General features: G+C 56.2%; 3 protein-coding genes across 3 annotated transcripts in view; 1 reads left to right on the plus strand and 2 right to left on the minus strand.

Annotated features, from left to right (window-relative positions):
* Window positions 1–3439: 3439 nt before the first annotated feature.
* On the minus strand, window positions 3440–11484 carry SIMC1 (SUMO interacting motifs containing 1; the record flags this gene model as incomplete). Its single annotated transcript, XM_082006120.1, has 10 exons — window positions 3440–3660; window positions 4627–4711; window positions 4793–4949; window positions 5927–6055; window positions 6549–6728; window positions 7161–7306; window positions 7752–7821; window positions 8445–8665; window positions 8905–9648; window positions 11374–11484. 10 exons carry the CDS (start codon window positions 11482–11484, stop codon window positions 3440–3442), a joined length of 2064 nt encoding a protein of 687 aa, XP_081862246.1.
* A 166-nt stretch (window positions 11485–11650) lies between these two features.
* Window positions 11651–14745, plus strand: THOC3 (THO complex subunit 3; the record flags this gene model as incomplete). Its single annotated transcript, XM_082006424.1, has 6 exons — window positions 11651–11833; window positions 12339–12495; window positions 13352–13556; window positions 13908–14069; window positions 14157–14257; window positions 14582–14745. The coding sequence occupies 6 exons, from the start codon at window positions 11651–11653 to the stop codon at window positions 14743–14745; spliced, it is 972 nt and encodes a 323-aa protein (XP_081862550.1).
* A 3070-nt stretch (window positions 14746–17815) lies between these two features.
* The window catches only part of CPLX2 (complexin 2), a gene marked incomplete at both ends in the record, with an annotated part of 1235 nt that continues 552 nt past the window's right edge, over window positions 17816–18498 (minus strand). Inside the window, 2 exons of the mRNA XM_082006337.1 lie at window positions 17816–18013; window positions 18186–18361. Coding sequence (XP_081862463.1) covers window positions 17816–18013; window positions 18186–18361 — 374 coding nt within the window. The remainder of the gene's footprint in view (window positions 18014–18185; window positions 18362–18498) is intronic.

An 18498-nucleotide genomic window follows, 5' to 3' on the forward strand; every position in this document is an offset into this window, starting at 1 on the left:
TTCCCAGTACACTACACCACAGTAAAAACTTGAACCATGTTTTATTGGACAGGACTGCATGTGGTGTGCAAGCAGGCTGGCTTGACTACCTGTAGTCCGATTGTCTTGTTCTGCTCAGTGTGGAAGTACCCTCAGAAGCACTGTGGTTCTATCTGACATATACAGAACACCAGCAGAAAATGATGCAAACAAGCAAGGACTGAAAACTGGATCATTAACTGCCAGAAGGAAGTTGCTCTGGGAATGTGGTGGGTCAGTTTTAAATGTGGCACTCCCTTACCATCCAGTGTGACCTTATAGCTCAACACCTAGCACTTCCTTGTTCTTGGATTATTTTGTTTAAAGGAAAAGTGGAGCAGTGACCACTCTTAAGATGCTCTTATTTAAAAGGCAGGGAGCAGAATCTAATGGGGCTTGGCAGTAATGAGGAAGAATTGCTTCTCTTCCAACTCTTTGTTCCCCCAAAAGGTGAAATGACCAGAGGTGGTGTGGCTTGAACAAAGTAGTCCTCTCTTCTTTCTGCAAAACACTGCCCTGCCTTCTTCTAGACAACAGACTTATAGATGTTCTGGCACTCTGAGTGCTGCTTCATTTGGGTTTTTTTCCTAGCATCTTATATGAATTGTGTAGAAGTGTATTAGACACCTGAGGCACTTCTCAAATAGGGATTTTTTTTTTCATCAGCATTAAATGCATTTTGCAGGGCTGGGGGAGGACTGAGGACAGGTCAAGGCTAAACATTCCTCCCTGCTATGATACAGCTATATGTAATTTTTGGCCTAGTCGGAACCAGTTGCTGGGAACAGCTAACATTTGCTTTCATGAAAAGTGGAAGGAACTCCTGGCTACCACCTAATCTCTTAAGTGTTATAGGCAGCGTTGCTCTGTTAATCTTCACCTGTGCTATGGCAAACAGGTCTCCTCTTGATCGCATGATTGTGTTGCGGAGCAGGCTTTCTGTAGTGGTGAGGTGGCAGCAGCAGCCTTGCATCTTGTACTGGAAGCTTCTCAGTTGCCGGGACATTGTACAAAGGTTACTTAACAGCTGGTAAGTGTTGAACTCTGGGGTTTCTGCCTTCTTAAACCAAACATTTTTCCTGGAGGGTGAGGCAGGGTTGTCTCCCTTGGCTAGCTGCTGTCCCCTCTGAAGAAGCACGTTTTGTGGCTCTACTTCCTCAAGCTTCAACAGCACTGCCAATTAGGTGTTGTGTTGAAAGTCTCCCACCCAACTGAGCAGTTTTCACTGTCACCACTCATTTGCACCTTGGCAATCAGTCTGATTTGACATTAATTTATTTGTTGTCTGTATTCATGTCTCTAATGTGTATGATTTTTTTTGTTTGTTACAAGAAAATAAAATCCTGTGAAAGGAGGTCCTTGGTGTGTGTTAGCACTGGCAAAGCATCTGTGGAAGAAATGTGGGGCTGTCCAGTGAGTGTGGGGTCAAGATTCTGCCTAATTAGGCTCTGGCAGCACTTGCACTAGGGTAAAATGTTTGTTCTGTAAAACTCCCTTTTGAGAGGGAGATTAGGTTTTAAGCCAGACTCAGTCCTGTCCTGGGGCTTGTGCAGATGAAAGTAAACATGAAATCTTTGTTTTCTTGAGCTATTGAGATGGTGATTCTCCAGGTTCCTGAGATTGCTTTTCTTGCAGCTTGTGCTGTGTTTGCACTTGTACTGTGGAGGTGGGTGCAGGTGTGGGAGCCATGCTGGTATTTGCCTAGGGGTACCCAGCTCTCTGTGGTGTGGCCATCTCTGCTTTGCCTTCCTCTAAAAAGCTCTGGTTAGAGTGCTGTTGTTGCACTTGTAGCTGCTACAGTACTGCTGCTAGAGCACGTGGTTCTCCTGGGCTGGGGCTGTCTGAGCTGAACACTGGTGTTTCCTGTGCTCCTAGGGTGTTAGCAGAACTAAAAGTGATGAAATAGATCCTGAAGCACCCAGGTACTCTGGTACAGGCTGCTGCTGCACATCTTGGTTACACAGGCTAATCTCATAATCTAGCTTGGAAAGGCTGGGGTTAAAGTGTGGCCTCTTGGTGTGATACTCTCATTCTACTTTATTTTGTTCCAACATCATTCTTGGATATGACCAACATATCAGAAAATAACATCTGTAACTGGACCTCATGCTGGAATGTGGCTTCTTTTCCACTTTCATGATAGAAGTCTAATCCAGTTAAAAGGACCTAACTGGAAAATACAGTTGAATGAGCATACCATGCAGGAAGAGCAGCTTTCTAGAGCAGGGAGCACTTGGAGTTTGCACTGCTGGGAACACTTCTGGCTACTATTCACAACACAGACTTCTTCACTTCTCCCTGGATGGCTTATCCCTGGATTAGAGGGGCAGTATTATGCAGAGGAGTGGCTTGTTCTACATCTGGCAGTTGGGAAGAGGCTTCCTAAAGCACAAGGAGCAAACCTGTAAGCCCCAGGTCAGACCCTTCCAAAGAGTTCTGGAACAGTTCTGGATGAGGCCTTGCTGTGCAACAAGCACCAGGTCTTCAGTGTGGGCAGCACTAACATCAGGACTACTCTACTCCTGCTGTCACTGTGCTGCTTGATGCTCCTAGGCTCTGGTCTCCTCATTAGGACCCTGCCAAGGCTTACCTACCACGGGGGCAGATAAAGGGGTGGTGTGCAGCTACAGGAGTCTTTCTCCCACTGCCAACCTCTCTTCTAAACTGTCTGAGGAGACCTTCTCTAGAAATGCCTAATTGCTCTCTGACCTCAGCTGTGATTTGAGTTGGTAGCAGTGCATTTGAATTGAATGTTCATTATAACACGTGTGCTTGCCTGCACTGCAGACACTTCAGTGCATTCTGGAAGAGGCGCAACTTTTTCAGCTGATGCTGTGATCCAGTCCTCCCTCTTGACATGCTAATCACCTTGGGCAAAGTCATGTAGATGTATTTGATTTGGAACAATCTCCTGTTCCAAATCCTGCTTTGGAACAACCTCTCCTGAGGACTGACCAGCAGTGGTTTGGGGAAGCTCTGCACTGTGAATGCCCTCACTGTAGCCCACACCTGCTTTTTTTTCTGAAATACTATCACCTTTTCCTAAATATTGAACAGGTATTTTGGCATTTTGTTTGCTGTGCGAACTACTGTTAGAGTTCGTGGCTGTGTTAGTCTAATGCTATTGCAAGGTACAGCTGACAGAGCTCTGCACTTCCTTTGGGCAGGGCTGGCACCAACATGGAAGAGTCTCAGCAAATATGAAAATAATTTATTTTTTAAAACTTGTAAAACTGTAGGATAAGTCAAGATTGAAAGGAAATTCTGAGACCATGTAAACCAGACATTTTCCACAGAAATGTATAAACAAACCCGCATCATGTAGGACACTTGAGACTGGAACATGAGATGGGGGTTTTGATGGGGTTTTACAGAGGAAACGTGAAGCTCTTTGTGCCCCCTGTTGCAGCGGTTGTCTCCATCAGGTAGCAGTGACAATGAGGAACAACTCCCGAAGCATGCACAATTTCTCTGTGATTTGCAGGGGAAAAGGCTGCCCCAGGACCTGCTGCATTCGGCTGATGAAGTCCTCTATCTTCACTTGAATGTCCAGATGGCTGATGTCATCGCCATCCTGGAGCTTGGGCTTGGCTTTCTGAATGATCAAGTCCATCCGGTCATTGAGTGAGCTCCGCAAGTGCTCTGCAAGAGGAAATGTTGGTGGGGAGAGGCAACACCACAGTGGGCTGCCTGACCTGTGCAGGGGCAGATCGCAGTGTGCCACAGGCAGAGCTGCACTGTGGTGAGGAGCGGTTGGGAACTGTGCTGATGCTCTCGTGCTTATACTTCATGCTTGTGCACAAGACTAGCCTGGTGGAAGAAGGAACTGTCCCCTCCTGGAGCTCAATCTGCACATGGAGAGAGCCCAAGAAATGGGGAGGAGGCAAGGCTTTTCTCCTGTGCTAGTGGCAGACTTAACAGCTCTCCAGCTGCAAAAATGTCTCCAAGAAGGTGAACAACAGTGATCATCTAGGGCTTCAGGGAGAATAAGATTATGCACATATGATATTGGGTTCCTGTGCATTCCTCCATGAGAGCCTTAAACCTGGGCTTAAGCAGCTTAAGCTGGGAAGGGACTTCAGGAATTTTCTGGTAAAAATTACTTTAGGGAGTTTTAGGGAGTGTTTTGTGAACTGCTGTTCTCCTGGGGTCAGAAATACTGCTCCTTCCATGGCTACTGCGGGGTGGTGCTCCCTGCCCGGTCTACTAAGTGCTGAGTGTATCCTGGCCTTACCATCCCTTTGACTTCTGCTTTTACTCCTAAACCACCCTATTCTTCCACCCACTGTATGTGCAACTTGGACAATAGTGGGTACAAAGCACTCCCCTGTGTACTTCCCAGTGCTGGGATTGATCCTTTAGGAAGTAAACTATTTCTTAGGGACTAAACTTGGCAAAGTAAACTGGGTGCTCTGCTTGATGCAACATCACTTCTTTGCTCTGGCTGCTGGGAATAGTTACTAGTGTGGACAGAGGCACATTATCTTTCTAGGACTCAGTGGCTGTGAGTTCAAGAGTGATGTGAAGGGAGGAGGAAGGATGCTTTGGCTGTTCTACTGCAGCCTCTTGATGAGATTGTATTTATTAAAGCCAGAACAGGCTACTTACCCAGTATTACATTTTGGTAACTCATCAGTAGCAAACTCAAGTAGTGCAGCATCTCATCCCATCTTTGCCATGTTGCTGTTTCATCCTATGACAGGAGATGGTATTTGGTTATTAGAAGAGGTTTTCTCAGGAGAAAACAAGACAAAGGAGAGGTTGGACTGCATACCTGGTATTGCAGCAGCACAGAGGAGTGGCTCAGGAAATACAGGATCTTGGCCAGAGACAAGGGCAAGGTTGTGGGCACATCGCAGCTATGCTGGAACAACAGCTCTAGCAGTTTGCAGCGCAGGAGCTGGCTCTCCATGGTGTTTAAGAAAGCCTCCCTGGAAGGCAAAGGGATTTACTTTGGGGGAGACAGCACAGCCTGACCAGGGACAACTGCTCCAGCACGTTCCTGCTGTCCTGCTGGTGCTGATCTGGTACAGATGTGGCATGACTTCAGGGGCTGCCCAGCAGTGCAGTGGAAGGAAAAACACCAGATGTGATAAAGACACCTTCATTATGCAGCTTGGCCATGGGCATGTTTACATCATTAGGTCTGACTTGTGGCAGCTTGAGGTTGACATGGTCTGTGAAACAAGCTTATCTGCTTCACTTCACCCTGCCCAGCAGCCTGTGCAGAAGTTACCCATTCCTGCTGACTTGCAGGGAGCACAGCCAAGCAAGTGTGAAGTGGGGTCAACAGCTAGCTGGATCTAGGAGGCTGTCCTGGGAGGAACGAAAGCTTGGTTAGAGTCAGTTTGGCTTGATTAGACCCAGTGGGTACTCAGAGAGAGTTCTGTTAAAAGGGTCTGAAAGGGCTGCCTGCTGGGACTGGCAGACATGGGTTTGAAATGTCTGTGGGTCTAGTGGTCTCATGTCTACACTAGAGCCAGTCAGGCCCTTGTGCTTTGGCTTCAGATACTACATTTCTTAGAGAAGCAAGCAAAACGATGTCAAGGCAAAGTGGTAGGAACTGCATTGTATTTCTGATGAGCTACCCAGTTGCCCCTGGGAATCAGTGATGTGTTTGCCAGTACTTGACTGGGCTGATGCAGAGTGCTGCTTTTCAGTTTTAAGGTTGTGCAACTCTAACAAGGGGGAGAATCAACTGTTCTCAGCAACACACCAACTGGGTAGATGTGTTCAGCTGGTGATGATGTATCTCCATGGGAGATACTGCCATGCTTTTGCTGGATGGGTCATAAGTGAGCCTGTCTTTCTATACGCTGTGGTACTTTATGAATCCAGACTTGGAAGTAATCAGGAGTAAGACTATTGCTCACACAGGCAGATGCTGCCTTGCACATGTTTGTCTCACCTTTGGCTCCTCAGGGGAATATTCAGTACAAACGGGAATATCACATCTGCAATCTTACAGGAGCTGCAGTTGGGAGATTTGTCCACTTCCACTGCGATGGACAACATCCGCTGGAGCAGGAACATCACCCTAGGTTAGAGAGACAGTCAATACTAGGAGATGCTACTCATCGCCTTGCAAAGTAAAGCAGTGGGGATGGCACCTAGTTCAGCCTTGTGCCTTGCAGTGGGGGATGTAGGGGAATGTAGCAGGCTAGATTTGGTGTCTCTTGGTGGCTTTTGAATCTGATGCTCTTGGAAGCAGAGCTAATCCCCGGATGAGCCCTCTGGAGGTCTTGTCAGCTGTAATGAGTGTTGGTGGAGCAGCATGGGGCAGCCTGGGCTGTGGGACAAGAGCTCCAGCCTTACGGTACATGCAAGAGAAGGATGTTTAACTGAGCCAGTTTCCTACCAGCTGAGGAAGTCTCTTGCTTACCAAGTCTATGTCTACCACAAAGGAGAGCCATGAAAACTGGTCACAGGTACAGCCTGGCTTCCCTGACCTGAGAGGGAAAGGCTCTGGCTTCTCCCTGACTTGGGCCCAATGATAATGCCAGCAGGGAGTCAGGACTTCTGTGGCTTACTTCTGGGTGAAGAAAGCTGAGGGAGCCACCTCTGCCTGGTCAGTGCTGGCCTGCCACGGTGTAGATGAGCTGCGTTCAGCCCTTGCTTCTGCTGAAGAGGATGTAGTTTCTTGCGGCTGCTCCCAGGGCTGGGAGAACCCGACTCCTGTAACTGCTGCGACCAACCATTCAACCACCTCCCTGGGACAGAAACAGGAACTTCAGTGGGGACGGGCCCGATTTTGCTGCGTTCTGACCTCCAGATCTACTTGGAGCTTGAGGAAAGACCCCAAGGAGAAGAAGAATACATCCCACCCGCTTGGACAGGTTAGGGAGTAGCACTGTTGACAAGCATATAAGTTTGCTGCTCAACAGGACTGCCTCCTTCTCAGTCCTGTCCTGAGCAATGCAAATCTGACCTTGTTCCTGGGAAAAGTCTGCGAGGCTGCGGCTGGAAATGCCTTGCATCATCTCTGGTGGTTTGATTTTGTAAACCTGCTCCTGTTCTTTATACATGGGCCCTACACTTCCTGTAAAGTCTGAAAGTCTGATTTGGAGTCAGAACAAGTGTTCCCTGAACCCCTGCCTCTTGGCATCTGGTTAGAGAACAGGGGAGGAGGAGGTGTCCCTTACTTGACATTGTTGAAGCACAAGTCACAGGAAAGCACTTTCTTGGCGATCGACTTCTGCACCAGGCGCAGCCTCAGATTCTGCTGGAAGTCATCCTCCAGGGTCTGTACCACGTACTGCAGGAAGAGGAGCCAGCCAGGGGGCTTATCCTGAGGGCAGATGGAGACAGTATGAGCCTAGCGGAGCCACAGGGCAAGGAGCACCAGGGAATTTGTCCGTCTTGGGAATGGGCTGATGTGCATGACTAAGTAGCTCCAGAAGGGGCTGCCTGGCACAGGCAATGCCCTAGGGGCGTTGCTGGACCTGTTCTACTGTTGCACTAGGGTTGTGACCCTCAGAGGCTTTATCTGTTGCTGTGCCTTCTTCAGACGAGGCAACCTGCCTACAGCTGTGCAGCAGGTTAGGGAGCACCGTGGATACATGCAGGATACCCAACTGGCACTTGCTGCCCTCATCGGCTGCAATAAAACTGCATGTTGGACTGGCCCATTCTGCAGCAGAGCATGTCCACGTGAGGCCCTGAGACAATGCTTACCCTCAGGCACCACGTATTGGATGCTCCCTGCCCGATGTGACACATGCAGTGCCAAGTACCTGGTCCTCCATGATGTATTTCAGCAGCGTCCAGTCCCATCCTACTGTGGCGGCGTTGGCTGGATGGAGCCTGCAAGGACAGTGCTGTCCATTTGTGCTGAACTGCCCAACCATCAACCAGGCTCAGCAGCCCCTGGCCCTTCCCCAGCCCGTCCCGGCTCCACTTGCTTGGGCGCCTGCCCTGCCTTCTCCTCTCCAGCTTCGCCCTCTCCCTTTCTCCTCCCCGACCATGTTCATTTTTTGGAAGCACCTGACTGAGGCTGTACTCCATGGAGAGGCCCGGGACTCCTGGGCCTGTGGTCTCACAAAACATTGTGCCTCTCCGTGGGAACCCTGAAGGCAGCGGGGGAACCACTCTAGCCACCTTCAGCCCATGGCCCCTGCGGTAGACCAGGGAAGGCGTTTCTGCCATGTCACAGCAGTGAAGAATGAGATCTGCACTTCAGGAGCAAGGCAAACACACTCCTCTGTCCCAGAGGGCTCCCTGGTGTCACAGGCTGTCCCTGACCCACCCTCAGACAGCCCAGGGTGTGCCTGTGCTGATAACAGGAGGCAGGGGCAGGAGGGTCATCCTAGGTTCTAGGGGAAATTGCTCCTTGCTCTGTAAGGACCATGGAGAATAACCTTTATGCTGGGCAGGTCCCTGGGAGCACCTAGCGAGCCCCAGGGCAGCATGGCAAAGGGAACACGTACATTTGGATCTTCATCAGCAGCATGTAGGTGTCCTTCAGGATCTCCCCTTGGTGGGGGTTCAACAGGATCTGTCTGATCAGGTGGGAGATGATTTCTTTGGGGGGACAGTGCTGGTGGGAGACGAACTCACTCAGGAAATGCAAGGTGCCCTCCAGGAAGTTCTCCTCCATGGTGGTGTGCACCATGCTCAGCTTCCCGCTGGGGATGAGCTCAGGTTTCCGCTGTGTGCAAGGCAAGGCAATGGATGAAAGTTGGCTCCCTCCAACACAGAGGAACCCAGTTGTGATATGGGGCCCACCATGAAGGGAACTGCAATAACCAGAGATCCCAAATGCCTGACAAAGCTTCCCCTGACAGGGGAATTGGAGCAGAGGCTGGCCCTGCTCCATCCTCTACCACAGGGGCTGCTCTGAGCAGGCTCCAGATAGGCTTGGCAGCAGCTTCTCTGAACCCCGTTTACCTGCTGTGTTTCCCTGTTGGGTGCTACGCCTTGGAGGAAGAGGTGCTGGACTCCGCTCCTCCTGAAATAGTGCAGTTTGTTCAGCCAGGCCTTGCTGTCAGCCTTGGTCCTGGCTGGGGTCACTTGCTGGATTGCTTCGTGTGGTGCTAAGTCACTTGCTTCCAGCAAAGGCCCTTGGGCCTTCCTGGAGGTTGTGGGGATGGCTGGGGTAGGGCTTAGCTTTGGGGGAAGCTCCCTTTGGTGGCAGAGGTGGGGAGTCTCTTCTTCTAGGCCACTGGCTCTCCAGCTGCTACTGCTGTCCAGGCTGGAGGGGGACAGGGATAGCAGGTCTGAGTCCACCTGCATGCTGGCCAGGGAGCCCAAGTCACTGTTAAAAGTGGTAGTGCTGCAGTTCTGCTCCGGGCTGCAGGAGGAGCCATGGCAGCTGGAGGTGGGAGAGAAGCAGCTCCAGTTCTCCGCACTTTCTGCAGTGTCTGTGGTGGCACTGGGCTCTATGGGAACACTGTGCCAGGGTGCTGCAGGGTTCAGCCCTGCCTTTGCCTCCATTTTTTGCTTTGTGGTGGAGCCGAGCTGGGGATGGGATGTGTGTGCTGCTGGAGCAGCAGGCGCCTGCCCGAGGTCCTGGTCAGCCCAGCCAGTGGTGTGGGGAGGGCTGCCTGTGTCCTCTGTCAGGTCAATGATGGTGAGGCTGTTCCATGGTGCCGGGTCTGTGCTTGTGTCTTCACAGGTCAGATCGATGATCTCCTGTAGGGACAGAGGCACCAGCGCTGTCAGCGATGGTGGCACCTGGGTGCCTTGGTCCTCCCCTGCCAAGGACCTCTACTATGGTGGCACTATCACCCCAGCCCCAAGGGGAAAAAGTGGCTCATTTACACCAGCCCAGGAAGAGAAACCAGCAGCAAAGACCCCACTGCCTGGCTGACAGGCAGGGTAGCCTGTGGGGTAGCAGCTCTGAGCTCTAATGTTGGCCTGCCCTGGCAGCATGCCTGAGCCTGGGCCTGAGCCAGGCTCTTCTTCCCCACTCCTGGCAGACAAACCCCCCACTCCCCATGGGGCTCCTTATGGCCCACAGCTGTGTCCTGTGCTCCGAACACCTCTCGCATTGGCCCAGAGCAGGCCTGGCTGCCTGCTCAGCTCCTTCCCGGGATGGGGCAATGCCAGCCCTGTTGGGGTGCCTGGGGAGGGTAAGGAGAGTGCAGGAAATGCTCCTGTCCCCCGTCCCCAGAGGGGACAGCCCGGTGCTGGCAGGAGCAGCAGAGGATCTGAACCTTGGCACCCCCCAGGTGGCATGACTTCACCCACTATGCTGACACGAGCGGTGGGGAACAGAGCTACCTTCACATCCATGGCACCAAGCCAGAGCTACAGCAGCCCTGAGACTTTGTGAACTCCCATCCAGGACTTGCTGGGAGATGCTGCACCCGGAGCTCCAAGGACGCGCCTGTCCGAGGGGCAGCAGGAGCAGGCAGGGGAAGGCAGCTGTGTCCACACCACCAGCAGGCAGGACACGGCACTTCTCAGGATCTCGACGTGCCCGGGAGGGGTCAGAGCCTGTTTGCTCTTGGAAAAAAAACCCCTCAGCGTCTCAAAGCAGCAACACGTTTTGCAGACAATTTAAATCCATTTTTTCCCCCTGACTCAGACCTGCTGCCTTCCCTAAGGAGGGGCCGCGTGTAGCCTGGGGAGGTGGCAAAACCCAGCAGGCCTGGCGTGCTCCGGTAAGCTGGTGGAGCCGTGGAGGGCCGGAGGCTGCCCTGGCTCTAGCCGGCCCTGCTGCACCGGATGCCACGGAACTGACAGCGTTTGAAAGCTGCATCAGAACCAGGGCCAACGGCACCTGGTGGCGTGGGTGGACAGACCATTCTCCTCTGCCCTGGGTTGTGCCTTGCCAGCGGCCTCATGCCCTGAACCACTGACGCACCGGCACATCATCCCCCTGTGTGCGGGGTGGCTCAGGTGAGGAGGATGGCAGTCACCCCACCATGGCTCAGGTCTGGACCCAGCTGCGTGCCTGGGGACTCAGCCCTGGAGGGCTGCAACCCTCCTTGACGTGCAGCCAAGGGGACCAAGACACTCCATGGCTGGGGACTGGGATCTTCCTAGGGGGATGTGGCCAAGAGGGCTGGGGAGAACACGCTTGGGGACCAGGCCTCTGCTGGTGGGAGGCGGTCGAGGGGACCCGAGCCCTCCTGGGGGGTCCTTCGGGGATGTGGCTGGGACCAGGACTATCGTGTGAGAAACGTGGCCGAGGGGACCGGGCTGCCGGGGAACACGCCGCCGGAGCTCCGGGCCCGCCGCCCCCGCCCGGCCCGGGACACACGCTGCGCCCCTCCACGGCCCTCGAGGATTTCTGTCCCCACGCAGCTCCCGTCCCTGCCCACGCCTCCAGTGCGGCGGAAGCGCCGCCATCTTTGTGAGGGGCGGGTGGCGCCGCGCCCAGCGGGAGGCCCCGCCGCCCCGCCGACTCACCGCGGGGGGCGGCAGCCGCCGCGACGGCGGGCAGCGGCGTCGGAGCCGGAGCGGCGGCGAGCGGTTGCCCTCAGAGTCCGAGTCGCTTATGAGGACGACGCCGTCGGCCATCTTCGCGGAGGGCGGGGGTTCCGCCCCCCACGGGCCGGCGGCGGCGGCAGCGCTCAGGCCCCGGGCCGGGCCAGGCCGGGCCTAGGGGGGCGGCGGAAGCTGCGTCAGTCGCGGCGGCGGGGCGGGGCGGCGGCGGCGGCCCGGGTCGCGGCGCGGCGCCGCCGCTATGGCGCTGTCGCCCTATGTGCAGGCCATGCAGGAGCTGTTCCGCGCCAACACGCGGAGCCGCGAGTTCCCGGCGCATGGTGCCAAGGTGCACTCGGTGGCCTGGAGCTGCTGCGGCCGCCGCCTCGCCTCCGGCTCCTTCGACAAGACCGCCAGCGTCTTCTTGCTCGAGAAGGACCGTCTGGTGAGCTCCCCCGGCACCGGACGGGCGGGGGGCGGCGGTTTGGTACCAGGCACCGGGCGGCACTTGGAGCGGCCACTCGGACCGGTACCGGGGACCTCGGCAACCCTTGGACTAGGACTAATGATTCGGGCCGGTACCAGGGACATCCCTTCCCCCTGGCCCGGATGCGCAGACGGGGGGCTCGAACCGGGAGTGGGCCCCGGTGGTCTGTACCAGGCCTGGCGGGTCTGTACCAGGCGAGGAGCATCGCCAAGGGTCCCGCAGGCCGGTGCTGGCGCCAGGGAGCTGGGGCTGGAGCTGGTGCCTGGCTGGGGAGGTGGGGAGGGCTCCTCCATCCTGGCTGGCCGTGGGTGGGGAGCGTGACTGAAATGGCGGTGGGGCTCTGGGCTGGCCTCCTGCCCCATCCGGTAGCCGACAGCAGAGCAGGGTGCAGCATACTGGGTTCTGGGGCAAGAGTGGGGGGAGAACCAGGCTCACCCTCCCGTCGATGGCTGTCTTCCTCCAGGTGAAGGAGAACAACTACCGGGGCCATGGGGACAGCGTGGATCAGCTCTGCTGGCACCCCAGCAACCCTGACCTCTTTGTCACAGCGTCCGGGGACAAAACCATCCGCATCTGGGATGTCCGCACTACCAAGTGCATTGCCACTGTCAATACCAAAGGTGAGTCCCTGCCTTCCCAGGAGAGCTGCTGGGTCCCGGTAGGACCTCAGCTGTGTGGGACCCATCTGCAGTGGCACAATGCTTTGGACACTTCTCGTGGGTATTGGCTATCGGGGCATCGTTGCTGACTGCTTTTATATTTGTGTTGCACTCATATGCAAGCAGTGAACATGAAGGCTGATTTACTCTGGTGTCAGGACTGGAAAAACTACTGAAATACAATGCTGGCTGTTAAAATGTCCTGCACCTCTGCAGTCTGTGGGCTGCAAGGCTGGAGACTGGGGAAGAGCATGTTTGCAGAGAGCCATGGTTGGAAATAAAAGGTTGCGTGGATTCAGAAAACAATTATTTGAATTCATGTGCTGGTTAACCCAGATACCATCTCTGCCCTTGGAAATCTCCAATTTTGAGTTGTTGGGGCTGGGAATGGCATTGTAAGATGTCATAATTGCAACCTGCCTTCTTCTTATCTTCATTCATAGGTATTGTTGGCTTCTGCTTTATCTGGATCTCAAAGATCACTGCATTCAGAGGATCTTTGAGTTGACCTTGTTTGGGGGTTGCTGTGGTCCCATTTTGGCTGAAATGGGAAGGGCAGTGATGTAGTCATGTTGGCTTGAAGCTGCAGTTCTGTTCAGTTTGATTTTTCAATAACTACGTATGTGCTGGACAGCTACTGTACAGGGTTTGTGTGTTAGACTGCAAACCTGGCAGTCTTTCCCATTTGGGAGTGGTTTGGAGTTTGTGGAGCAGATTGTGTCCTGGGATCAGGAATAAAAGCTGCCTGTCTGCTTAACTTGTGGCTGCTGTGGATTGTTGGGTGGAAACAGGACCTGCTGTCTTCCTGTCCCTCCAGGGGAGAATATCAACATCTGTTGGAGCCCTGACGGACAGACCATTGCAGTGGGGAACAAGGATGATGTGGTCACTTTCATTGATGCCAAGACCCATCGCTCCAAAGCTGAGGAACAATTTAAGTTTGAGGTGAATGAGATCTCCTGGAACAACGATAACAACATGTTCTTCCTCACTAACGGTAACGGCTGCATCAACATCCTCAGGTAGGCGCTCATGGCAGCAGGTGGGCAGAGTAGCTGGACTGGCTGCGGCAGACGTCAGTCTGCAAGCCCCTTTGCTGCTCTTGGGGAACCCGGGTCTCACAGCCCAGCGATTCCCGGCCCTGTGGTGGGAACAAACTTGCCTGGAGCTCAGGTTGCCCCAGTTCTGGGCTGGGTTCCCTGAGAGCGACCCTGATGCTTTGTCTCATTCACTTGGCCCTCAAGATTTCCAAGAGTGTGGCCCTGCACCAGTTTGGTTTGCTCACAGTCCCAGTGTGCCTCAAGTCTGCCCTGCTTGTATATGAGCCCTATGCTTCTCTCACTGCTTCCTGCCCTCTCCCTTCATCTCTACAGCTACCCGGAGCTGAAACCCATTCAGTCCATCAATGCCCATCCTTCAAACTGCATCTGCATCAAGTTTGATCCCATGGGGAAGTACTTTGCCACAGGCAGTGCTGATGCGTTAGTCAGCCTCTGGGATGTGGATGAACTGGTGTGTGTGAGGTGCTTCTCGAGGTAGGTAGTGCTGTCCCAAAGCCGTTTGCCTCCCCTCTCCGGTGACCATATGGAAGAGGGCTCACTGTCTGCTTCATTCTGCTGCAGGCTTGACTGGCCTGTGCGAACACTGAGCTTTAGCCATGATGGGAAGATGCTGGCGTCAGCATCAGAAGATCACTTCATTGACATTGCAGAGGTGGAGACAGGTAACAGTTTCATTTTGGGGAACAGCAAGGAGGGAATCAGATGGAGAGGTGCTGGTGGAGCTGGGAGAATCTGTCTGCTAAGGAAGAGCTTGGCTGTTCAGAGCAGAGCGCCGTGAGGGGGAGCCTCTGCCTCGTTAGTCTGTGGTAGACATGCGTGTCATGTCTGTGCCTTGTCACCAGGTGATTAAAAGGCGCTGAAGCTGTGTTTTCTCTGCCCTGCGTGGGAGAGAAGCAGCAGGTGCTTGGCTCTGGTGTGCGCTACGGTGCAGCGTGCAGTGGAGGGCTGGAGGCTCTCCAGGCTGATGTGGCCCCTTTTCCATGCAGGAGAGAAGCTCTGGGAGGTGCAGTGTGAGTCCCCCACCTTCACAGTGGCCTGGCACCCGAAGAGGCCGCTGTTGGCCTTCGCCTGTGACGACAAAGATGGCAAATACGACAGCAGCCGGGAGGCAGGCACCGTCAAGCTCTTCGGGCTCCCCAATGACTCCTAATGAAACCGCACCACGGAAGGCAATGCTCCCCTGCTCTCGGGGATGGGAGAGTGGTTAGTTACTGTAGGTCGGGGCAAGGAGATGTCTCTGGCTCTGGTCCTTGCCTGCTTGGCAGTGCTGCGACCTTTGGCTCCACTCTGTGTGTACTGCTCTCGGGAGCATTTGTAAAAAAGCAGCTTTTGTGCTGGGGAGGAGGGCGGCGATGCTAGCAGGGGCCCCCTTGCTGTCTGAGGGCTGCCGCCTCCTCTCTGGGGCTTGGAGGGCTTGTTCCAAAGGCAGGTGGCCAAAGAAACATCAATCACTGAAGGTGACTGCTGAGGAGCCTCCCCTGAGAGGAGCTCTGCTCTGGGCAGGCTCCCCAGCAGTGATAAGCTACGTGACCTTGTCCCCAGCAGCCTGGTGGTGAGAGCAGCCCTGGGAGCACAGCCTGCCCCTTCCCCTCCTAAACACCCTGTGTCCCTTTCCCGCACTGGGGCAGTGAGGGGAGGGTGGTGGGATGCAAGTTGGGGGATGTTTCCCCAGCTGGGCCTTTTCTTTTTTTTTTTTTTTTTTTTTTTTTGTATGTGTGGTTGTTTTTTCTAATTTTGATAAATCCAGTTCTGTAATGCAGGTGCCTTTGGCTGCTGTGGGGGCAGAAGGGGATGCTGAGCTGCTCTCCTGCGAGAGCTTTCCCTTCCCCTGCCTCCTTCCCCTTGGCCATGGCCAGGGCCTGGCTGAGGGGTCTGTGTCGAGGGGCTGTCCCCCGTGTCCCCCCACGCTGTCCCCGTCTCCTGTCCTGCGCTGTCCGCCCACCAGGGGGCGCTGCGCCCCCACACCGGGGACGTGCCACCAGGGACACGGCGTGGAGGATGGGGACAGCCGCAGGGACCCGTCCCAGCCCCGTGACGCTGCTCCCGCCCGGCAGCACCCCGCGTGGTGGCCCCGCCATGGCCCCATCAGAAGACGCTGCCTGTCCCATGCCAGGGCAGAGCCCTTGTGCCACCTGGCAGGGGTGCGGAGGAATGGGGCCCTCCCCTCCCTGTCCCTGCTCCTCAGGGAGAGCTGTGGGGCTTGCTTCCTCCCTGCGCCGGCATGCTGGGTCGCAGGGGAGACGGCCACTGCAGAGGAGGTGCGGGCGCAGCCTCTCTGTGATGGAGATCTTGCCTGCAAGATCTCTATCATTTCCTACCCTAATATTTTCTTCTGACAGAAGCTTTTCAAGGTGACTGCTCTGCTGATGCCTCCAGGGTAACAGCTGAGCTCTTTGCTGGTAGATGATGGCAAATCAGTCGAAGCTGAGGCTCCGGATGGAGGCCTCAGGGCTATGCCAAGCCTGGGCACTGCCAGAGGCACTGCCTCACTGTGGGGAATGAGGTGCCCCATTGCCCAGGGCCTGCCCTTAGCTTTGTGCCCCTGCTTTTGCAGGGGCAGAAGGCTGTGACCCACCAGAAACAGCGCTTGTGCCACAGGGGTATCCCCAGTCCCTCTTTGAGGGGAGTCCCAGAGTTGGGGAAGGGGCAGAAGCCCCCCTGCCCTGTCTGTGGGACAGGGCCCCACCAGTACCCCTCGCTTTTACTTTGTCCCCAACCCCAGAGGGGGCACCTGCAGGGTGGACACAAAGGGCTTGTGGGGAGACAGCTGAATCGAGCAGAGCTCTGGGAGCTGTGTGTGTCCTCTCCCTTCATGTGTGGCCTGGCTTGGGTGCTGCCCAGGGTGGGCCCTGTGGCCTCCCCTAGTGTAGTGAGCTGCCAGGTCTCAGCCTTGAGAGGGATGGAGGGGCGAAGGAGCTGGCACGGGGCCCCAGGGAAGCAATGGCTGAGAAGAGGCCAGAGCAATGTACAAATCCCTTTATTTTATTAGTTTGTCAAAGACTACTTCGAGCAGGATGGTCACAGCATGTCTGCGGGGCCCCGAGCCACCCGCCACCTCCCAGGGAAGGCTCTGTTGAGCAGCTGGGGGTTGTGGCAGAGGAAGCACGGGGAGTGGGGAGCACGGTGCAGCAAGGGACGGGCCGGTGTGAGAGTGTGCCCCCGCATGCCCCTGTTGGGGTGCAAGCAGCAGCTCCTGGGACGTGCCTGGGGTGCTTGCCCAGGGATCCCTTCCCAGGCCCGGAGGACCCATGTGTCCAGCGCTGGGTGGGTGGCAGCCAGGCACTCCCAGCCCAGGACTGGCCTGGCAGCCCTCGGCCCTGCGCTGGCTTTATTGCAGGGAGCAGAGCAAAGGCCCCGGCAGCACGGCAGGGGACTCTGGGCTCAGTGCTGTGGACAGCCCCAGGGACAGCGGGGACTCGGGGGTGGGAGTGTGAGCAGCGGACACGAGGACGCATGGAGCGACGGGCGCACCCTGGCATGGAGACACTAAGGCGAGAACGGGGGCCAGCAGGGCCGAGACACAGACGAGCAAGCGGTGGGGATGGGGCGGGGGGGACGAGGCAGGGGGGTCCCTGCCCCGCACGTGCCTTTGTACACGGTCGGCGGAGCGTGGTGCCCGCTCCTCCCGGTGCTGAAGTATTGCAGTCTAACTGATATGGCTTTAACTATGGGGCCAGAGATGCGGCGAGGGGGGGTCCCCTCCAACCCCCCGATGCTGGGGCACACTGGGCAGCCCCGGGGGACCCCCGTGCCCGGGGACCGGGGATGGGGGAGCTGTGGGCAGGGCGCCTGGCTTTGTGCTTTGGGCTTGGCACAGGGCAGGATGGGGCAGGAGGATGGCAGTGCTGGGGATGAGGGCAGGCGAGCGGAGGCCTGCCGGGGTCCCCTGGGAGGGCAGGAGGGGCAGGGCAGGGGGCACGGGGAGCTGCCCCGGAGGGGCCGGTAGGGCCTGGGGTGCCCCCAGCCTCCCACGAGGTTACATCAGTGCATTTGGTCCCGGTTCACCCTGTCCGGCCAGGACTGCTCCCTTTTGGCACGGCGTGGGGGGGGGGCCCTGCCTGGACAGGACGGGGCAGGTTTTTGGTCTGGTCGGGAAAGGGCAGGAGGGGATATGGAGGGGGTGTGGGGACCCCCCCCCCGGGGCCAAAGTAACTGATGGAGGGGTCAGAGGGGAGCGGGCGCCCGTGCCCCAGCACCCCATGGCAGGGTTGGCGGTGCTGTTACTTTTTGAACATATCCTGCAGCGGGCCAGGCAGGTACTTGAGGACGGTGTCCAGGATGCTCTCCTCCTCCTCCTCCTCCTCGTCCCCGCAGCCTGCTGGGATTGCCTTCTTGGGACGCGTCAGGCTGCCCTCACACGGCTGCTCCAGCGCAGCTTTCTCCTCCGCCTCCTTCTCCTCCTTCTTCTTCAGCCCGTACTGCAAGGATGCAGGCCCTCAGCAGGGCAGGCAGCGGGTGCTGCCTGCACTGCACCCTGTGCCCATCACCACTGCCTTGGGCCACCCTCCTTCCCAGCCACGCCAGCTCCCTGTCCCAGCCTTACCCTGGGTGCTGTGGGCAGGGGCAGGCACAAGGGAAGCATGTGCGCACCTTGTCGCGGATCTGCTGCCGGACTTTCTCCCGCTCGGCTTCCATGCGGGCGTGCTTGGCTTTCCGCTCCTCTTCCTGCTGGCGCAGGGCCTCCTGCCTCTCTTCCTCCTTCTTCTGTGCGTCAGGGTCCTTCTCCTCCTCACCCCCCAGCATCTTCCCCATGTCCTTGGTGGCCCCTGTGCAGCACAAGACCATTGGCCAGTCCCCAAGGGTGCCGCAGCTGACGGAGCCCCCCAGCAAGGACAACCTGGGACATACCCAGGGCCACCCGCACCACAGCCGGCTGCAGACGAGCTCCGGAGGCTGTGGGGAT

This window comes from Phaethon aethereus, assembly GCF_964289735.1.
Source record: "Phaethon aethereus genome assembly, chromosome: 14".
NCBI lineage: Eukaryota > Metazoa > Chordata > Aves > Phaethontiformes > Phaethontidae > Phaethon > Phaethon aethereus.